The sequence below is a fragment of the Dermacentor andersoni genome, chromosome 6, assembly GCF_023375885.2.
Source record: "Dermacentor andersoni chromosome 6, qqDerAnde1_hic_scaffold, whole genome shotgun sequence".
NCBI lineage: Eukaryota > Metazoa > Arthropoda > Arachnida > Ixodida > Ixodidae > Dermacentor > Dermacentor andersoni.
Genome location: NC_092819.1, coordinates 146,346,630 through 146,369,561, shown reverse-complemented (window position 1 = coordinate 146,369,561; position 22,932 = coordinate 146,346,630). Strand labels below are relative to the sequence as shown.

At 46.9% G+C, this 22,932-nt stretch overlaps 1 protein-coding gene across 1 annotated transcript in view; it reads right to left on the bottom strand.

The window, feature by feature from the left end:
- Positions 1-1,089: 1,089 nt before the first annotated feature.
- Positions 1,090-22,932, bottom strand: part of LOC126523311 (uncharacterized) — a 34,992-nt gene continuing 13,149 nt past the window's right edge. The window contains exons 2-5 of the mRNA XM_055066946.2: positions 16,055-16,206; positions 5,494-5,561; positions 3,630-3,710; positions 1,090-1,317 (exon numbers count right to left, since the gene is read on the bottom strand). Coding sequence (XP_054922921.1) covers positions 1,181-1,317; positions 3,630-3,710; positions 5,494-5,561; positions 16,055-16,206 — 438 coding nt within the window. The 3' untranslated portion in view covers positions 1,090-1,180. The remainder of the gene's footprint in view (positions 1,318-3,629; positions 3,711-5,493; positions 5,562-16,054; positions 16,207-22,932) is intronic.

Below are 22,932 nucleotides of genomic sequence, written 5' to 3'. Positions count from 1 at the left end.
TATTTCATTCGTGCCTCGAGCAAGCTACCTCTTTAACGCGATAACCTAATAGGCACCATATATAGCAGAACAATTTGTATCGGTGTCGACTGAGTCATGCGTGAGCAAAACATTTTCGCATATAGTTAGGTACATGTATGTGCCACCCCTTGCTGTATGACATGCGATATATGCTAGTTATATTGCCACACCGTTCTATCACTGAACTTGTTCAGACCTTGTCTTACATTCTTGACAAAGCAATTCCTCAGAATCTTGAGAATGGCAGCCACCAAATTTCATGAAACAAAACGTCGACGTTTTTATATTAAATCTTCTCAGACATAAATATTAAAAGTGCCAACTTATAACACAAATCTGAAAACGACGCTTTTTTGTTGTTGTTTTTTTGGCGTGGCTGTACGCAACCTCCGGTATCGACCCACGATAGATGCCATGTCTCTACCAGAAAGCTCGCCGCCGGGCACAGTGTTCATCACCAGCTTTTCCCGGTAAACGTTACGCTTACGTAAGCTGCAGTTGCCATGAAGCGTTAGAAGCAGTCAAGAATCTTTAAATGCTATCGCCTTCCGCGCTTAAAGGGGAAGCTTAAGCGTCCTACAATTTTTTGAGAATCTGCACGGCCTTCGGGATCAGTTCATGTTCTCCAGGGCTTTCCTCGTAGAAGTTGACCCTAGACGCTGTGCAGCATTGTTTCGGCTTTAGCATTGGGCCAGGTCGTGACTAAACAGGTTGGAACCATTCTCCGCCGGAGTGAAAAATAAAACAAATATAATAAAAGAAGGTGTGATGCGTTGGCAGATGGAGGCATCCTGAACGGCACCACACATTGACGAGACAAGATGCCGTTTTATGGACAATGGTGCCAATGTACTTGTTGCTTACGGTACGCTGTTCCACACAATGTGTCCGACATGCTATGACTACGCCAACGAGAAATGCTCAGTGCCATACAGCATGTCCGATATGGATATGAATTATGCAAGAGGCTGTTCCTTCGGTCGTGAGCGCTTGCGATGGCCGCCGCAAGCATTAGTCGTCAAGTGTGTCGAAGATTACAAAGGTGATCAAGTTATTTCGAAATAATAATCACTCTGTCGAAAAACTTTATTTATGTCGCAAGATTACACTTACATTTTGATGTATATAGCATGGTTAAAAATTAGACGCCGGAGTGCACCTAGTAGTCGCCTTCACCATCTGGGCAGAGGTCTCGGCTGTGCTCGGGAACAATGACGCCACACGTGTCGACAAACTGGTCAATGCAGTCCTGCGGCACCGCGTCTTTTACTTCTTTCTGTGTCCACAGAATGCATTCTGCAACATACAGGTGATAGAAATATCAATTGAAAGTGCTACGAAGACTCGGTTAAAGTGAAATGAACCGAGACATAAAAAAAGGCGGGAGTTTCGCCCGAAGGCATGACACTGACAGAGATAGCATGGCTGAGCGTTGCGCTGCAACTCTTTCATTTGTGGCCTCTACTCTGAGATGCCACCACAGGAATGTTTGCTAGGCATGGCAAGAATATCTATATACGGGATCCAGCCAAACGACCTGTTCACTTTGCATGTTTTCTTTTTGTTTGTGTGTGCTTCTAAAAAATTTCCTTAATAATGCCGCCTTTTTAAGACGTGATTTCATCTTTCAACAGTCGGCAAAGTTTGTGAATATAAGATAGAATAATCAACTCATTTATTGACCAATGCACCATGATGGGCGTGACTCGCAAGTTGGATGAGCAAGAACAGCAACAACAACCACTTCTGGAACGGTGTTTACCCTATACGCTGCTGCAACAACCTGGCGCGATGTAACACGCAAGGCGACTCCTACTGGTTACAAGGAACAGCCGCCTTGCCAGCCACGAAACACATCACCAACGAGGAAAATTCTGAAGGGTGTTCTATTCCACCTGCTCATTGCTGAAGGGTGTTCTATTCCACAATCATTTTGAAGCCAATATGGGAATCAACTGCTTTAAATGTACAATAATCAATGCTAGCACTCTGCGGAGCTTCCAGTAAGGCCTAATGGTTAACGCATCCGGCTTCTTTGCTAGAGGCCCCTTGTTCGAATCCGGTCATCGGGCAATTCTATTTATCACTATTTGTTTATATCTACGTACTTATGCTACGAGTATATATGCGGAAAATCACGACGATGGCGAGAATTTGCCTGGAGTACCTTCATAATTGCTGTCGTAAAAAAAGCTACCAATATTTCAAATGTGCCCGTACACATTGTCTACAGTCGCCATAGAGAGAGAAACGATAAAACCGTGGCATTAGAAAAAAATTTGTAACACATAAATGTTATTGACAGTGTTTATTTTAGGCAAGTGTTCTTTAGTGGGACAAGGAGCTAACACTGTACTGGCTTGTCTAGATTGCTTATGTGTTATCCATGTAATCCTTGACCCTCCGAAACAATCACAGGACGTAGATTCCTGGACGTTTTTCATTTCCTTGCGCAGTGACATCCACCTGCAGGCTAGAAGCCCTTCATCGTAATTTTAACGAGGAAATGTTCGCATTTTTGAGAGCTGCGGGTGAGAACAGATGAAAACGATAAGTGAATGCGAGGAGCGCTTGTGTTGCAGTAAATTCACAATACAAGAGATGATGGCAATGCTATTACACCTGTAGGCGTTCATGCGGCTGCGTGCTGCCTTTATGGACAATTAAGCCGCGCAGTGGCTCCGCAGGTGAGGCCTTCGCACAACGCATTGCACACGTTTTTCCCGAAACCGCCTACTGAACTAACAAGGGAACCAGCTACGATCTTGAGACAAATCCAGATCGATCCTATCCCCAGCTCCCGTCGGCTGTACAAAATCCCCTCGGATGAAATCCGAGCAAGCTGCCAGCACTACAACGGCACAAATGCTACCCAAGATCACATTCTTTTGGGATGCGAGGGGAACCCTCCTCCGCAGCCAATTCTGCCAACTCCCTCCCACGAGACGTCGGAATTACTCCTGTCTACCACTGAGTACCAGATTCAGGCAGAAGTAACTGACTGGGCCGAAACGGTCGTGGAAAGCAACTGGCCAGCACCTTTCGGACCACCGGCAACCTAATTTAAGGACCTCGTTATGCCGTAAATAAAGTTGTTTCTCTCTCTTCGCGACACAACAATGGTCACATTCCAATGTTGGTGACACAATAAAAGCAATTACACACACTTCGTGCACAGATTCAGGGACTTCGGATTTCCAAAATAACGCAGAGTTTACTGCTATGGCGTGTTATGTAGCAGGATAATAAGAGAGGCATAAAATTTCACACAAAATGTGTAATAAAAGGGAGCAATAGATCTTTATGAGAGGCATCGAATATTTTCACTAGTGATTTCAAGAATGCAGCTGCTCATGTTTGCACGGGCATCAGCAGCTTTTAGTAGGCACGAACTGGCAATGATGTCACTATCGGAAATAGTTTTTTTGGTCTTTAGGGTGCTGCGTTATCGGCGGTTTTAAGAAATCGTTCTGAAAGTTACCCGTTATAAGTATGTTGGATGAATGAAAGTGTTGCCGCCATTAGCGCACCTCTTCATGAACGAGCGAAAATAGGCCGTGTTTCCAAGTGCCTCTTCGCACATTCACTAAATGTTTAGAATAGCTTACGATGTCCGTGATATTCCATGTCCAATACGACGCAGGTCTTGTAGTCTGTGTAGTAGTAGCGGCCTTCCCTAACTGTAGGATCTGGAACAAATAAAGTTTTTCAATGCGCAGTTTTGCCGCCACTATCTCAGAGGCTAAATGTGTCCAAACATTTTGAAGCCAATATGGGAATCAACTTTTTTAAATGTACAATAATCAATGCTAGCACTCTGTGGAGCTCCCAATACCATGACTACTGTACAGCACCTACATACGCGCATAACTCTACAAGCTGAGTCTGGGTGCAAGGGCACGCATACAAAAGTTTACTTAAGTTACGAAGTTGCCTACCCTTACGTGACCAGCTTTATAAATGTAAATATTTGGTTATAGTGTTTAAAGTAGGTTGAGTAACCAGTGAAACTTTAACAACAGGATAACAAAAAAAAAAAACGCCGCGTCCCTCTACCGACGCTCAGCACACTGTAATTCTCTGTAAGTCTCTTTAGCGATACAAGATTTCGTTTAATGGTTGGCTACAGCTTTGGTAAATAGCTAAGCTTGTCATGTGTGCGCAAAAATGCGATTTCATTGTGCCCAATGGGTTATTGTAAGGCTTGCTGTAAACAATACACAACAGAATATTTGAACAAATTGCGCCGATGCTTAGGTTTGGCAAAATGCAAGAAAAAACTGCACATGTACGCAAACTCTACATAGGCTTATTTGGAGGAGATTCAGACGAATGTACAAGGAAAGACAACGCAAAGTCGCAGGCTAAAAACCAGTTTATCTTTTTTTTTTTTGGCCCGTCGTTTAGCGCTGCTCCACACAAGTTTCCAACTGTGCCAACAAGCTCGTTTCCAACCCTTCTTCGTAGGCCCACGCCAATGACAACAATACTTGAAAGCGATATTGTGAAGGTTTGCAAGGACGTTGCAGATTCTTCACAAATCACTGCTGGGTCATACAAATCTCGTGATCGGCGCATGATGCATACTCCCATGGCTGATGTTGGATGCGACGTGCATGACATTAGTTATATAAATGACCTCTCATCTAAAGTCCCCACTAAGGAACTTTTGAGGTAATATAAACAAAAATTAGGCACGTCATCGTTCCGCCAACTCGCTTCGTGCCGCGCTCTTCTGCCACCCGTGTTTTGCTTGTTGCATACATGATCTCTGTCATTTATTGTGGTGATATTTTAGGCCAGACAATCGTCGTAATGACCGCTAGAGCTTACAAATATTTTTAAGCCCTGTGGAAACTTGAGTTCCAAATTCCTTCAGTGACTGCTAATGAAGATTGTTTTATAATACAGAACACACTTGACATTTCTGCGTTGATGTCCCCCGGTTCGCAACCGCCTCAGCTGTTGTACACTTTTCAGCATAGCTCGCGAATGGTATGGTGCACAAACATATATAATAAATGAAGATAGCGTTGTGACCTGTCCGGGGCAGAAGTATAGGCACCAAATGAAATTAAACGTTGAGTACGAATAAAGCAAATACAGTTGCACGCATGGAATTCAGCTATATGGCACTTAATTAACTGTTTGACGATCACTTGGCTTCGCATAGGTTTTAAAATGCACACTGGATTTGGCATATTTACTTTCCGCAACAACATTTTGCACAGATATCAACAACAAAGCGCCGATTAGGGTTGGTTCCGACAAGTGCGTTGGATCTGTCGTACATTTTTGTCATACACTTTCACATGCATCAAGAAGTTGAATTTGCTCATACGACATCGTATAATATACACCATAGGCTAGTTCACGGCAGTTATGCCGCAACCGGCTGGATATGTAAGGATGAGTTCACACCAAGCAGGTCTTTTGGCGGTATGCAAACGTTATTGTATATTATTTTATTACCTCTTCCCACGCTGAAGCTGAACGTTCCAGGTTCCTCTTCGGCCTTTACGTAGAAAGGAATGTTTTGCCTGCAAATAAGAAAAAGGACTATTCGTAAAAAATGATTTGGTCACGTTGAACATTTTTGCGCGAGTATAGATCACGTCCTGCGTTCTTGAGCACAGGAGTCCTTTCGCTGCTGGTGCTGCTGCTGATGATTTGTTGGCATCCCCTTTGAAAAGGGACGGTGACAAATCGTCACCTCCATGTATTTTGCTCAGGAACTCTATGGTCTGCGCAACAACTGTGGTTCTGATAAGAATTATTTAGGCGAGTTTCCACTTGCATCAGTGTTTGTTCCTGTAGACTGCAAGAACTATTGTTGTCCCTTATAGTATACCACTTAAACTAAAGGAACTGGCGTTGCGGATGCTATGGAGATGCGGGCGCTGAGGTGCCGAAAACACGACCACCGGCCGCGCACTTTAAAACTGGATGCTTTTTTTTTAGCACGTTGTGTTAATCTTACAGCGAGGCTGTTCAGGGCTACTGCCCCGAGGATCGTATACGTGTAGACACAAAACTCGCCGTACGTGGGCGATCTCAAAGATAGTGCAATGCGGGACCGACCTGTGCCGGAGGTGAATCAAGCGTTAAGCACTCCCCATACGTGGGCCGATCCCGAAGATAGTGCAGTGCCGGGCCGACCTGTGGCGGAGGTGAAGCAGGCGTTAAGTGGCCCACATACACAGCTTCGCTGGTCATCCTTCTTCACAGAATAGAAGAGCGCCGAGTTTTTCCTTTGTTGAAGCGGGCCCCTAGATTCACATGGTATTACATAAAGTAACACTTCAAACTTCTGCTCTGGAGTAACGAAAAAAGCTAGCAATTGACATCTCGCTCTTGCTTTAGTTTTTGTGAAATAAAAGGTGGTGAGTAAATTGCTGCTCGTGGACTATGAACAAGGACAATTTGTGCTAAGCGCCACGACGTTTTTGCTGTACGGGGCGCCATAGGTGGCCACGATAAAGAGAACTCAATACCACTCGCAAGCTATATTTCTTGCTGAGAGCTCACTCGAACTCACGCTTTCCAAAATTGTACATGATCGGCTGTCAATCTAAGTAACACTCAACAATTTTCTACTCAGCCAGGCTCACTGATACTCAGACTAAACTCAGCAGTCTCAGAGACTCAGATAGATATGCTCAGATACTCAGCAGTCCCATCTACTGGCAATAGACGGTTCCGATCGCTTATGCTCACAAGAACTGTACTCAGCCGAATTCCCTCGCAACACTCCCTCATCATCATCATCATCATCATCATCATCATCAGCCTGGTTACGCCCACTGCAGGGCAAAGGCCTCTCCCATACTTCTCCAACTGCCCCGGTCATGTGCTAATTGTGGCCATGTTGACCCTCCAAACTTCCTAATCTCATCTGCCCACCTAACTTTCTGTCGCCCCCTGCTACGCTTCCCTTCCCTCGGAATCCAGTCCGTAACCCTTAATGACCATCGGTTATCTTCCCTCCTCATTACATGTCCTGCCCATGCCCATTTCTTTTTCTTGATTTCAACTAAGATGTCATTAACGCGCGTTTGTTCCCTCACCCAATCTGCTCTTTTCTTATCCCTTAATGTTACACCTATCATTCTTCTTTCCATAGCCCGTTGCGTCGTCCTCAATTTAAGTAGAACCCTTTTCGTAAGCCTCCAGGTTTCTGCCCCGTACGTGAGTACTGGTAAGACACAGCTGTTATAAACTTTTCTCTTGAGGGATAATGGCAACCTGCTGTTCATGATCTCAGAATGCCTGCCAAACGCACCCCACCCCATTCTTATTCTTCTGATTATTTCACTCTCATGATCCGGATCAGCAGTCACTACCTGTCCTAAGTAGATGTATTCCCTTACCACTTCCAGTGCCTCGCTACCTATCGTAAACTGCTGTTCCCTTCCGAGACTGTTAAACATTACCTTAGTTTTCTGCAGATTAATTTTTAGTCCCACCCTTCTGCTCTGCTTCTCCAGGTCAGTGAGCATGCATTGTAGTTGGTCCCCTGAGTTACTAAGCAAGGCAATATCATCAGCGAATCGCAAGTTACTAAGGTATTCTCCATTTACTCTTATCCCCAATTCTTCCCAATCCAGGTCTCTGAATACCTCCTGTAAACATGCTGTGAATAGCATTGGAGAGATCGTATCTCCCTGCCTGACGCCTTTCTTTATAGGGATTTTGTTGCTTTCTTTATGGAGGACTACAGTGGCTGTGGAGCCGCTATAGATATCTTTCAGTATTTTTACGTACGGCTCGTCTACACCCTGATTCCGCAATGCCTCCATGACTGCTGAGGTTTCGACTGAATCAAACGCTTTCTCATAATCAATGAAAGCTACATATAATGGTTGGTTATATTCCGCACATTTCTCTATCACCTGATTGATAGTGTGAATATGATCTATTGTTGAGTAGCCTTTACGGAATCCTGCCTGGTCCTTTGGTTGACGGAAGTCTAAGGTGTTCCTGATTCTATTTGCAATTACCTTAGTAAATACTTTGTAGGCAACGGACAGTAAGCTGATCGGTCTATAATTTTTCAAGTCTTTGGCGTCCCCTTTCTTATGGATTAGGATTATGTTAGCGTTCTTCCAAGATTCCGGTACGCTCGAGGTCATGAGGCATTTTGTATACAGCGTGGCCAGTTTTTCTAGAACGATCTGCCCACCGTCCTTCAACAAATCTGCTGTTACCTGATCCTCCCCAGCTGCCTTCCCCCTTTGCATAGCTCCCAAGGCTTTCCTTACTTCTTCCGGCGTTACTTGTGGGATTTCGAATTCCCCTAGATTATTCTCTCTTCCATTATCATCGTGGGTTCCACTAGTACTGTATAGATCTCTATAGAACTCCTCAGCCACCTGAACTATCTCATCCATATTAGTAATGATATTGCCGGCTTTGTCTCTTAACGCATACATCTGATTCTTGCCAATTCCTAGTTTCTTCTTCTCTGCTTTTAGGCTTCCTCCGTTCCTGAGAGCTTGTTCAATTCTATCCATATTATACTTCCTTATGTCAGCTGTCTTACGCTTGTTGATTAACTTCGAAAGTTCTGCCAGTTCTATTCTGGCTGTAGGGTTAGAGGTTTTCATACATTGGCGTTTCTTGATCAGATCTTTCGTCTCCTGCGACAGCTTACTGGTATCCTGTCTAACAGAGTTACCGCCGACTTCTATTGCACACTCCTTAATGATGCCCACAAGATTGTCGTTCATTGCTTCAACACTAAGGTCCTCTTCCTGAGTTAAAGCCGAATACCTGTTCTGTAGCTTGATCTGGAATTCCTCTATTTTCCCTCTTACCGCTAACTCATTGATCGGCTTCTTATGTACCAGTTTCGTCCGTTCCCTCCTCAAGTCTAGGCTAATTCGAGTTCTTACCATCCTGTGGTCACTGCAGCGCACCTTACCGAGCACGTCCACATCTTGTATGATGCCAGGGTTAGCGCAGAGTATGAAGTCTATTTCATTTCTAGTCTCGCCGTTCGGGCTCCTCCACGTCCACTTTCGGCTATCCCGCTTGCGGAAGAAGGTATTCATTATCCGCATATTATTCTGTTCCGCAAACTCTACTAATAACTCTCCCCTGCTATTCCTAGTGCCTACGCCGTATTCCCCCACTGCCTTGTCTCCAGCCTGCTTCTTGCCTACTTTGGCATTGAAATCGCCCATCAGTATAGTGTATTTTGTTTTCACTCTACCCATCGCCGATTCCACGTCTTCATAGAAGCTTTCGACTTCCTGGTCATCATGAGTGGATGTAGGGGCGTAGACCTGTACAACCTTCATTTTGTACCTCTTATTAAGTTTCAGAACAAGACATGCCACCCTCTCGTTAATGCTATAGAATTCCTGTATGTTACCAGCTATATTCTTATTAATCAGGAATCCGACTCCTAGTTCTCGTCTCTCCGCTAACCCCCGGTAGCACAGGACGTGCCCGCTTCTGAGCACTGTATATGCCTCTTTTGGCCTCCTAACTTCACTGAGCCCTATTATATCCCATTTACTGCCCTCTAATTCTTCCAATAGCACTGCTAGACTCGCCTCACTAGATAACGTTAAACGTTGCCAGGTTCATATTCCAATGGCGGCCTGTCCGGAGCCAGGGATTCTTAGCACCCTCTGCAGCGTCGCAGGTCTGACCGCCGCCGTGGTCAGTTGCTTCGCAGCTGCTGGGGACTGAGGGCCGGGGTTTGATTGTTGTGTTCATATAGGAGGTTGTGGCCAAGTACTGCACCAGGGTGGCCAATCCTGCTCTGGTGAGGGAGTGCGTTACCGGTTCTGGTCACCGGGATCAGGCCACACTCCAGGCCTGTTTATGCAATTTTATCAACACGCGGATTTTTTTTTTTAAACCCGGTGGAAAATTGCGCGGCACCGGGATTCGAACCACGGACCTCTTGCACGCGAGGCGGGTGTTCTACCGCTACGCCACCGCTGCATGCATTCCCTCTCTCATCCCCCATCATTCAAGCCACCAGAACGTACGCGCGAAAGCTCCATCGCCGACATTCAATTGAACTACACTTCACGTGAGCACTGCTGGAAGTCCTGCTCACTTTGTTCTTGAAGGCTGCGTTGAAAAGTGAGCCTTTAGGAAGTACGTCGCTTGGCAGAAACGACTGGTGCACCCTTGCCACTAGCGTATAGCACAGCACGACCATGCAGAAACGAGCAGTACCATGATGTTAGTTGTCAGCCTCGCCGAACGCTAGCCAACATCCTTCGCTCCCGCGCGAAAGCAAGAGTGCCAGAAAAACAGGGGAGTGGTCGAGCAAGAACCTAACGGGGACGATGACGATGAGTCGAATGAGCCTACAACACTCGAGAAACGCGGACAGCGTCCATTTCGCTCACTGCTCGTAACACTGCGGCACATAGTACAGTAGCACCTATCTAGCCTCGTCTGACCTTGGCCGCAAATGTGAAAGCGAAAGCATACACATCATACAGGGTGTCTTGAAGAAGAAAGAGAACTTTAGCTACAACATCTTTGTTCCTTACCATACAAAATTTTCAGCACTGTCCCCCTCAAAGCAGTCCCATCTACTGGCAATAGACTGTTCCAATCGTTTCTTCCATATTTTGGAAAATCTCCTGCAAGAAACCTTTTTTGATGGCGCGCAAGTCTCTTGTCGCATTGTCCTGAATATCATTTATGGTTTGGAAACGATGTCTGTTCAACGTGGTTTGAAATTTGGGAAAGAGAAGGAGTCGGTTGGGGCTAGGTCTGGAGAATACGGTGGATGGGGAACAAAGGGAATGTAATGTGTTGCTAGATAGCTGCGGACAAGGAGCAAATCGTGAGCCGACGCATTGCCACTTTTGAACTAATCCGTCGAGCAGCTTTTGCACATGCTCGCTTCGGCGGCTGTAGCTCGCCAACTAAAGGTCAGAGCGAAACAAAGCAAATGGCCAGTTGGTTGTATAAGCCTGCCGCTACGTGCATTCAGTAGCCGAGGCTCGCTCTCTCTGCTGGTTGGCGCGCTATTTCGAAAGTTGGTTCCTTTATGAGCACACCTCGTACACTATTCGCGTGTCTCCAGACGTCTCGCGCTTCGCAGCGAGCCTTCCCCCGCCTCCCTTCCAAACTGGCCTCCAGCGTTCTACTGAGGCGCGAATAGTAGGAAAACGCGAAGCAGCAAAGATACACAAAGAGAATCAAGGGATTGAAGCAGCCGATACACAAAGGGGATTGAAGCGCGGTGTCCGAAGTCTCCTAGGGCCACCACCTTGCGTTGCCGGAGCTGCGATAAAGACGGGCGTAAAATGGATATAGCGCGCACGGGAGAGTACAAGGAAGGGCCACTGAGGTGCTGGTGCAGCACGGAACAGGACGGCTACACGAACGACGGCCGTGTTTTCCCGTGATTGAAAATTTATTTCTGCACTTGTGGAGGTACGTTGACCCCCACATCGCGCTGCCGCTGTCGTCATGAATTTAGCAATGTTGTTATAGGCTGGCAAATAAACAAAACTCACTCAGTCTAGCTCACAATATACAGTTGAATGCCTTTATACCAAAGTGTTTGGGGCCTCCAAAATCATTCTTTATACAGGTCACTTCGCTGTAATGGTTGCGCACTGCTCCACTCACAATAGAATGGGCACCTACTTATTCCTTGGTTATACAGGTCATTTCGTCAAAAAGGCGTTCCTCGAAGGGGCATTCGAATGTATATTTTTTTTCAAAATGCTCACTCAGACTAAGACAACAAATTTATACTCAGAGGCGCTCAGTCGGACTAAAGCTCATCATATTGTACGCAGCCGGTTCGCGGGAGCCGAGACACACCAAAATTCTACTCATTTAGGCTCACTCGGACTCAGGGTAGTTCTTAGTCGGAGTGAGTCGACTCATGAGTGAGTTTGCCGGCGTACGCATGGTGCAAGTTTGCGCTGTTTAATCGCAGAAATAAACCTCTAAATCCCGCGCATTGTTCCCCGGCAAAGATTTGAAATATCGTAGAGCGCCGTAATCTTCTGGGAAACGCCAAATGTACATTGAAGCATGACGCCCAACAAAAAACACATTTCCCCCGCCTTTACGTGCCGTTATTGCCGCGTGCTGAGATGGGGACTGCTTTGATATTAGTGTCCCCAGTGTTAGTGTTACTAGAAGCCATAATAATGAACTCGTTGGCTTTTTTTCCATTCCAACAACACCGCCATTGTCGTCTTTGCGTATTATGGCGTGTGTCTTTTAATGTTTGTTTGGTAATAGTAGCAAGCGAATCCACGACGACCGAATTGGGAGCCTCAACAGAAACGGTGATTCGTGGACCCCTGAAAAAAAAAAAGTTTCGGCCATGGTACACAACATAGCCGAGTTCGGAAGTACAGGGGTCTCTGCCTAGTTGCGTCCTCATTTTCGCCTAGTGGTGTGTCGCCGACTGAAGAAGTAAATATTGCGAAGAATGGCTTTTCTCGGGAACACCCCATATGGTTGAACCAGTTTGTGCTGAACCTGCACTCTTTATTATTATTTTTATTTCAGTTCACGTTGAGTTCGGCTTCGGACACGTTCTTAGAATATCGCTTCAGGTTCAGGTCAGGCTAAAATTCTAGTTCTCGTTTGGTTTCCGGTTCAGGTCGAGGTTCGGTTCGACATCTTGGTTAGAATAAAGTAAAAGTTCAAGTGTGTACATAACAGCACTAGCGATACGTGAGAGCTAACAGTCCTTCCATAAATAATGCAGGCGGCTGCATATTTCTATAGTGAAATATATTCAAAATAAATGTAGGTGTCGCATATTGAAAAAAAAAAGAAGAATAATCCTATTTTCTCGTCCCAAAAAGGTTAGTCGCTAACTCACGCAAGCACGAACATGAAGCCTGCACAAGACTACATCGATCAACAAGCATATATTGAAACACGCACGGCGTTTCAAGGAAGCATTTGCTCAGATCTAATACCGATGTCACCATTCAAACTCATGTAAAACGCAGACATTCTGTAATGAAATGAGTGCTGGTCTGATTCGAATGAAATTCGTTGCGTTGGATAGAAAAAGCAATGTTTTAGTGACTCGAGGAAACAAAATCTTGGTTTAGAGCTTGCCTGTGCCTACCGAATGTTCTCAATATTGCAAAGTAAGAACACTATTCGATGAACTTTACAACTCTGTAACTCTCCACCAAAAACACAATTCGAAATTTTGTTAGCTGAATCTGTTAGAGCATCGAAAGCGGACAAATTTGATATATTATTTGACAACTTACGTGAGTTGCTTGCAATCTTTAAAAATATTTGCGAAGGACCCACTGACAAGTTACTGGTGTACTTTAAGTGATGTTTACAGCATTAGGTGCGTTCACTTTATCTGCCCCAATAGGAATAACTCACAGAGAATTGATATATTTATTTATTATGGAGTTAGAGAGATAAATCTTCTTACATGGTAGATAACCGATGGTCATTAAGGGTTACGGACTGGATTCCAAGGGAAGGGAAGCGTAGCAGGGGGCGGCAGAAAGTTAGGTTTGTGGATGAATATATAATACGCTCAGTTGTTTCTGCGCGATAGCGCGATGACCACGTGGGCACTGTTGAAAAATGTTGACCGAACTCCAGCGCTACGTTATTATTCCCTTGAATCTCCGTAGTGGCGATGAAAAAGCTCCTCCATGATTTGCGTAAATATGAAACCTATGTACACCAACGAACACAGCGCCTCTTCTCCGATGCGCGTATATGCTGAAAGCATAACATCGGAGAGATACCCGGTCAGCGAGACCTGCGCGGAGCCGCGTTTACTAAGTTTATGATTATATTGCGCTTAGTGTTGCACTGACGAACGTAAGGGGCAGGACGCGGGCCTACGCAGCGCGAACTACCAACGGTTTAACAGTGTTAAAGAAGTATTATCACAGGTCGTGACCTTGTCATATCCTTTTATATGTCCCCCCCGCCTCCCCCCTCCCCGCGCCACATCTCCCTATATACAAGCGCGTTCTTTAACAGTATTAAACTGTTGGTAGTTTGCGCTACGTACGTCCGCGTCCTGTCCCTTACGTTCGTCAGTGTAACACTAAGCGCATTATGATCATGAACGTCCACCAACTAGCCTCGTTCATTGCTTTACTAAAGATTTACTAAGTTCATTATCTGAGACCCACTGAGAGACAGAAATTCGGCCTCACTTTCTTAGCGCGCCACAAGCATTCCTAAGCGAAAAATAAAATGCGTATTGTATTTTGACACAACCGGTTCATTCGCAACGCATATTTGATTCTTTATGCCCTGTCTTGTGTTGGTTATAATCTTCAAGTACTGGCTCTAATTATATGCGTGTGTACAGAATATACAGGATAATTTAGCTATTAAGCCAAGGTTGAAAGGAATACGGAGACAGTGTAAAAGGACATGACTAAAACCTAGCAGTCAGCGACGCTTTGGAATAAACTACCCAATTTCGACATTTTCTTCAGTTTTGCGCCCAGTCAAGGTTATCGGTACTACTTGGATAGTCCTAAATTAGAGAAAAACGTGCAATAAAATACAGTACCATATTCTCGTAAGTAGCACCCATTTTATGGAGAAGCTGACTGGAGAAGCAGGCTCTCTCACCAGTATATATTACAGTAACATTACCGTACGTTACGGCAGTCACTAATTCGACAACTCTTAGTGATACGTTATAGTATTGAGAAGAGGATTAACAATTTTTGCATAATGCGCCTTCTTCGTATGCTTTTGGCACCCTTTCTCCATGTCCTTCATTCTGTTGATTTCAGCTAGCCCTACATAAATTTTTACTTACAGGGAAAAAGTGAAATGCATAATAGTTTTAGAGCTGTTATGACGCAGCACGATTAGGAGCTTCAGGAAAAATAAACGCTATTTACAGCTGTCTGCTATTCATATGTCGTTGAAGTTTATGCGTATGGTTAGTGTATTACAGCTGGCAGAACAGTCAAATTGTCTTTGTCATATTTGACTACATTATAAAATATCATTTTGTATATTGTAACATTAGAAATGTGTACGTTATGTAAGACGCTAATGACGTAAGATTTTAATATTTTTTGCCCTATACAAGTGCCAGCATCTTGAGAAGGAGAGGGCTTGGTTGAAGCGAGTCTTGAATTATGCATCGAATTGCGCAATACCCATTCAACCATTTAAATGAAATCAAATTAAATTATTACCCTCAGAGATTTTCGTTTTGTGGAAACGGTCCGTTGACTTACACCATCAAAATGTATACCTCCCAACCACATCTATCCCTTAATTAAACGATCAAGCTGCCAATAGCCAGAGATGCATCCCTCGCACTAGCATGTGAAAGTGTTAACATCACTGTGTGCTCGAACACTCTACAGCGGCTTCACAATTGTGACGTACATATGACGACAACAATGAGAAAGTTGCGCTGTGTGAGATAATCATTAAGTGAAACAGGTACCAGCAAAATGACCTAATAGATATCACTGGTTGAGTGAAAGGTGCGATAAGTAACCAAAACGAGGAGCTCGTGACGCTTAGGGCATTTCATGATACACGGACGGCGCATAGGAAGGCGGCGCAGGACCCGCTGGAGGATGTGGACAGAACTCAATATCTGACGCTTTGTTCTACGCTGGTGCTTGTCAAAGCAAGCGCCGTCCTGGGGTGTGACAGAGCTGGCCGAGTTCCGTTTCTTTAATCTGAGAATACGTCATCCGCAGGAGATTAAACGCCTGGCTGACGTGCTTTTCCGCCACGGCCAGCTTTGAGCAACGCCACACAGCCGTGTTTGCACTTTCCAGCGCAATAAGGAAGGGGGCGGCAAATCTGTAAATAAAGCGAATGTAACCAAATATATGATGACGACATGTTGTGGTTTCGCATTAAAGTTGTTGCTTTTTATGTCCCTCCATTGTGGTTGTCTTTTATCTTCCTGTTCCTAATAGTACTTTAGTTAGGTTACGTACAAACTTCGAGCAAATATGCAAGTCATACAGAATTGTAAATGTATTTGAGTAAGTTCGCTGATTCTACGTGATGACATTTCGAGATACTTTTTCGAACATACTTTGGACTGTTCTCATTCCCTTGGAAGAGCCAGACGAATGTTGCGGTGTGAGCTTCTGGGTCAATCTCAGTTCGGTTAGCGGCCACGCATTCGAAAACAGTGTCGTTGTCCGAGTCAGAAATGGCGACGGTGTACGGGAAGTTCTCGAACACCTGCAAGAAGAAAGATTTCAATTTCAGACAACAAGAATTCGGTATATGAACTTTACTTATCGCTGGTTAACGAGATGAACAGAGAGATACAAATTGTTTTAAAGGAATGTCGAGAGGCGAGCGTGCGCTAGCTAATTTTAGCCTGCTACTCCGCTTAGGGGGATGGGGAACGGGGACGTGAAGGTGTGATGAGGGATGATGATGGCATAGAAGAGGGATGCACAATAGTGAAGACCGGTTCAGCATTGTTGTGATTATGAGGCAATTGTAAAATGTCTTTAGAAATATCACGTGGGTTGCAAAGCTTGGCTGGGGTCACTAATTGGATCAAAATTGCACAAAAACGTGTGGAGAACCTGGTGTGTGAGCTTCTCCTGCATAAGTAGCACATGTGGCAAGAAAAGTATTTACATATCTTTACACTATGTAAAGAGATGCGATCAGCGGCTCCATTACGGCTAGGACATGCGAGCCGCTTTTAGCGGCCGTAGTCTTAAGACCGCCGACCCACACTGATTCTAGCTGGTGATTCAGAATTTTCTGGATGCTTTCCTTGCCATTATTTTCAGCTCCTTGTTGGCATATAACGTCACCGGCTTGACTAGTTCTAGCATGCAGTTATTGACGTTTCTTTATTAAAAGGTAAAGTAAACTGTGCCTGCCTTTTTGCTGCTCTTTAACGCTCTGTGGGGAAGGGACCGGTGAACCCCCGTCGAAAAGGCTCAAAGGAGGAAACGAAGTATTTGTACACGAGCTGCAAAACAGGTAGCCCCTATACAAGATAACTTGAGGCAACGTGCGAAATAAAAGACGAGGACTCTTCGGTTTTTTTGCGCTTTGCCTCAAGTTATGCAGTAGCAACTAGCCCACCAGTCTGTTCTTTTATACAAGATGTTATAGATAAATGCGTCGCCTACGAGACAAAAAGCAGCAGCCAAAGCCCTGAAGACGACTCATAAGCAAAAATAGAAATTACCTGCCACACTAGACGTAGCGTATACTGGTTTTGTACAGTTCGAATTCCTATGAACAACATGTACAAGGGAGAGCACAAAACACTGCGGTCTTGGACATAGGCTTGCCAAGAAAGATCTTACTGCTTTCTGGCTTTGCATATCAATCTGGCTAACCCTCTTCCACAAAAAGATAGCTTAGCACTTGGCACTCCTAACGCTCTAAATATGCGATAACACACTTAGCGTGTTAGCCAGCTCATAGCATACTTAGAGGCTTGAATGAGAATTGGCTTTCAAACGCTGCCTGTGTTGCTTAATGCTCCCCACTTTCCCGCGCGATCGAAACCACCTTTTGCAGACATAGGCTGAACTCCTCGAAACAGGGTTGGCTAAAATGTCAAGTTCCTTGTGTAATGAAGAAAGGAGGAGAATGGCATACCGATCATCATCAAGAACAGAGGGCACGAGACTGGCGTTCGAACACCACCATCTTGCTCTCCGCGCTCACTGTTCCGAGCTACCGCCCGTTTGTTGGACTCGCTCAATAAACTTCCTTACATTTGGTGGAGGTGCTGGGTACGCACATCGTCGGCACCCTGGAACTCCGATCCCGCACGTTGCACTCGACCATGCAAGCTGACGCAGCCCAACAGCCGCCACCTCTCCCGGCCGCCGTTTGTCCCGGCCCCGTTCGCCAGCGAGACCCCCCGGTATTTTCGGGTACGGAAGACCAGGACGTCGAGGACTGGCTGTCGTCCTACGAAAAAGTTAGTGGACCCAACAAGTGGGATGACGCTGCTAAGTTGAGTACCGCGAACTTTTACTTGGCTGGCGTGGCGAAGCTGTGGTATACGAACCACGAATCGGAATTTGAAAACTGGTCTGCTTTCAAGGAGGCAATATCTGCCGTTTTCGGTCGCCCTGCCGTGCGGAAGTTACGCGCCGAGCAACGGCTGCGCACACGGGCACAGGAACCGAATGAAACATTTACCGCCTATATTGAGGACGTACTCGATCTCTGCAGGCGCGCCGATGCCTCAATGAGCGAAAGTGCCAAAATACAGCACATCATGAAGGGCGTCGACGACGATGTCTTTCAGATGCTTCTTGCGAAGTCTCCTGGCACAGTGTCTGAAGTGGTAACTCTGTGCCACAGCTACGACGAGTTGAGAAGGCAGCGGGCTCTCACCCGACGTTCATCTCAGACGTACAATCAACCGCTCGCTGCACTGGACATCATGCCTGACCAGTCATACCTTATCGCACAAATGAAAGAATTTGTGCGTGAGGAGGTGGCCCGTCAGTTGTCTCTCCTGCCGTTTGCTCAGCGTCAGGAGCTCCCACAACAGCAGCAACTGCAGCGACCAATCCCGTTGGCTCCCGTGCTTCGACACGTCATTCAAGAGCAGATTTCCGAGGCCATGCCGGTGCCCATTCAGCAGCAACCTGTCGCCGCGCCTCTTAGTTACGCTGAGGTAGTAAAGCGGTAGCAGCTTCAACAGCCCTCACCACCCCATGGTGTGTCGTATGCTGCAGCCCCGATTCAGCCGTCCGTGACATGGTCTGCTCCCATCCCTGCAAATCCCTGGCGAACGCGCGACAACCGGCCGATCTGTTTTGCGTGCGGTGGCCCTGGTCATATCGCCCGATTCTGCCGCCGTCGCGCGCCAGGATATTCAGACGCCCGTTCACCGAACTACATAGATCGTCCCCGCTCTCGTTATGAAGATCCGGGTCCCCAACCAAGCACGTCTTCACGTGACTATCCGCAACCCACGTCTCGTCGCTCACCTTCACCCCGTCGCCGCTCCTTGTCGCCCATGCGTCGTCGACCAGCCCCTGAAAATGAGGGAAACTAGCCTCCGCAGTTCGTGAGGCAAGAACTGCGCTGTCGAAATGCTCAAGTCCTCGAACTTTGCCGTCGAATATTGTCGAAGTTTTCGTAGAAGGCATCCGTGCATATGCTCTTGTCGATACCGGTGCTGCCGTTTCTGTTATAGACGCCACACTTTGCCGCAAGCTTCGGAAGGTGACCACGCCTCTTGAGATGATGCCCTTACGTACAGCGAATGGAGACCCTGTTCGGCCTATAGCTGCCTGCACTGCTCGACTTATTATAGCTAAAGAACACTACATTGTCGAGCTTATCGTCCTTTCCTCTTGCTCGCACGACATTATACTTGGCTGGGACTTTCTATCGTATAATCACGCCGTTATTGATTGTGCCAGATCTGAACTTGAGCTCTTCCCCTTGTGTGACGAGTCCTACTACCCCGCTCATCAAGCCGCACACAAAATAGTCGTCACAGAAGACACAGAAATTCCGCCGACAGCAGCTGTTTTGCTCCCCGTATTCTGCAACAGCATATGTGATGAAGCTGCATTCTTTGAACCATCACGCCTTCTTCTAAATCGGAAGCCACTTCTTTTGCTTTATTCGACCCTCTCTATTTCGAATGGAAGAAGCGCTCTCTGCCTCACAAATCCTCTTCCATATCCCATCAGACTGCTTAAAGGTGAATCCCTTGGATGCGTGCAACCCATTGATATCGGCCAAATTTTTTCCGTGCAGCAAGATTCAGCTTGACGCGACCTCGACGTCATCAGTGCTCTTACCCCTTCTGATGTTCCAGCTGCTGACCTATTCGATTCGTCGATCGCAGACGGATTGTCCCCATTTGAACGCTCTGCTCTTCTCCAGCTGCTCTACCAGTTCCGCGACTCCTTCGACGTTACCCAACGTGCCCTTGGCCGAACTTCTACCATTGTTCACAACATCGACACCGGCTCCAACTCGCCAGTGCGACAACGCCCTTACCGCGTCTCCACCGCGGAACGTCAAGTTATTACCGACCAGGTTGACGATATGCTTAAACGCGACGTTATTCGCCCTTCACAAAGCCCGTGGGCATCCCCTGTGGTTCTCGTTAAAAAAAAGGATGGATCGATTCGCTTCTGCGTGGATTACCGGCGCCTAAACAAGGTCACTCGAAAAGACGTGTACCCTTTACCCAGAATTGACGATGCCCTTGATTGCCTACAAGGTGCCGAGTTTTTTTCGTCGTTAGATTTGCGTTCCGGGTATTGGCAGGTACCTTTAGCAGAGGCCGACCGTTCAAAGACAGCCTTCGTCACGCCTGACGGTCTATATGAATTCAATGTCATGCCCTTCGGCCTCTGCAATGCGCCTGCCACCTTCGAACGCATGATGGACTCGGTTCTGCGGGGTTTGAAGTGGCACATGTGTCTCTGCTATCTCGACGACATTGTTGTCTTTGCGCCAGATTTCGCAACCCATCTCGAACGCCTCAACCATGTCCTGACGTGTCTGAAAAGCGCTCAGTTGCAACTAAATCTCAAGAAGTGCCGTTTTGCTGCGCGAAAACTTACAATTCTTGGTCACGTTGTATCAAAGGATGGTGTGCTTCCGGACCCAGCTAAATTACGTGCCGTGACTGACTTCCCCAAACCGACGACTCTAAAGCAGTTACGAAGCTTCATAGGGTTATGTTCCTACTTTCGTCAGTTTGTGCGCAACTTCGCCTCTATAATTGCGCCTTTGACCCAACTACTAAGCAGCGCCTCCAATATCTCGTCATGGTCTTCTGAGTGTGACCAAGCCTTCGCCACCCTTCGCCGTCTCCTGACGTCACCACCTATACTGCGCCACTACGATCCTACGGCCGCAACTGAGGTGCACACAGACGCCAGCGGTGTCGGCCTCGGTGCTGTTCTCGCGCAACGAAAGCCTGGGTTCGCAGAGTATGTCGTCGCATACGCCAGCAGAACGCTCACCAAGGCTGAATCAAACTATAGCGTCACCGAGAAAGAATGCTTGGCAATAGTCTGGGCGCTTGTCAAGTTCCGCCCTTACTTATATGGCCGCACGTTTGATGTAGTTACGGATCATCATGCATTATGTTGGTTGTCTTCGTTGAAGGATCCGTCAGGTCACCTTGCCCGCTGGGCTCTTCGACTTCAAGAGTTTGACATCCGCGTTATATATCGTTCCGGACGCAAGCATGCCGATGCTGATGCACTGTCGCGGTCACCACTATCCACCGAAACTGCGTCCATATCCACTATAGCCCTTCCATTGTCAGCTCTTGACGTCGCCACCGTCTCCTCTGCACAGCGCCACGATCCCTGGATCGCTTCGCTTCTTGACGTTTTATCCGGGGCACCCACTCTTTCGACCACTCGAACTCTGCGACGCCAAGCTTCGCACTTCAGCATCCGTGATGGCCTCTTGTACCGGCGCAACTACTCGCCAGATGGTAGGAAGTGGCTCCTAGTTATCCCTCGAACGCTTCACTCTACAATCTGCGCTTCCTTTCACTCCGACCCGCAGTGTGCTCACGGTGGTGTCTTCAAGACCTATGAACGCTTACGGAAAAGGTACTACTGGCGCGGAATGTTTCGCTTTGTCCGCAAGTTCATTCGCGGCTGCCACGAGTGTCAGCGACGAAAAAAACCACCGCATCCTGCTGCAGGTTCATTGCAGCCCCTTCCATGCCCAGAACGCCCATTCGACCGCGTTGGAATTGACCTTTATGGACCTTTACCTTTGACCACGGCCGGAAACCGATGGGCTATCATTGCTGTCGACCACCTTACACGATACGCCGAAACCGCTGCTCTTCCCACGGCGACAGCACAGGACGTCGCCTCTTTCATCCTCAGGCGTTTTGTGCTTCGGCATGGTCCTCCTCGCGAACTCCTCAGTGACCGTGGCCGCGTATTTCTCTCCGATGCAATTCAAGCACTTCTCCACCAGTGCAAAATTGTACATCGGACGTGTACTGCCTGCCACCCTCAGACGAACGGTCTCACTGAGCGGTTTAATCGGACTCTGGGCGACATGCTTGCGACACATGTTGCATCTGATCAATCAAACTGGGACCTGGTTCTCCCATTTGCGACATACGCGTATAACACCGCTACGCAAGTCACAACCGGGTTTTCCCCCTTCTTCCTTTTGTACGGTCGCCAGCCGACGCACACTATCGACACGTTGCTGCCATACGCACCAGATACCTCAGAGTGCACGCCCGTGTCAGCAGCGGCCCGTTACGCTGAAGATTGCCGACAACTAGCCAAGCGCTTTACTACAGCCGACCAACAACGCCAGAAAAACGCCCGCGATGATGATCACTCTCCGGCCGCAACATTCGCTCCTGGAGCACTTGTGTGGCTGCTTGTACCACCCTGCGCCCCTGGCTTGTCGTCCAAACTGCTCCCAAATTATCATGGTCCCTACCGCATCGTCGAGCGTACTTCCCCCGTAAACTATGTCATTGAGCCTCTTACGCTACAAGGCGACCGTCGTCGACGTGGACGTGATGTTGTTCACGTAGACCGCCTCAAGCCGTACTTCGATCCTCTTGTACCCACCTGTTAGATCGCCAGGATGGCTCCACCTTTCTCGACGGGGGCAATTGTAATGAAGAAAGGAGGAGAATGGCATACCGATCATACCGAACAGAGGGCACGAGACCGGCGTTCGAACACCACCATCTTGCTCTCCGCGGTCACTGTTCCGAGCTACCGCCCGTTTGTTGGACTCGCTCAATAAACTTCCTTACACTTGGTTCGAGCATCATGTCATTAGCCGCAGTTTGCACTTAGGGTACCATTGTATCCTCTTTCTTTTTCTTCTCTATGAAAACCGAAAATGTTGAATAAGGTGGAGTTGAAGTTGATGCAGTAATAGCTTGCAAAAATTCGGCTGGCGTTGTCATATGACCTGTCCGCAGTGCTGGAAGGATGC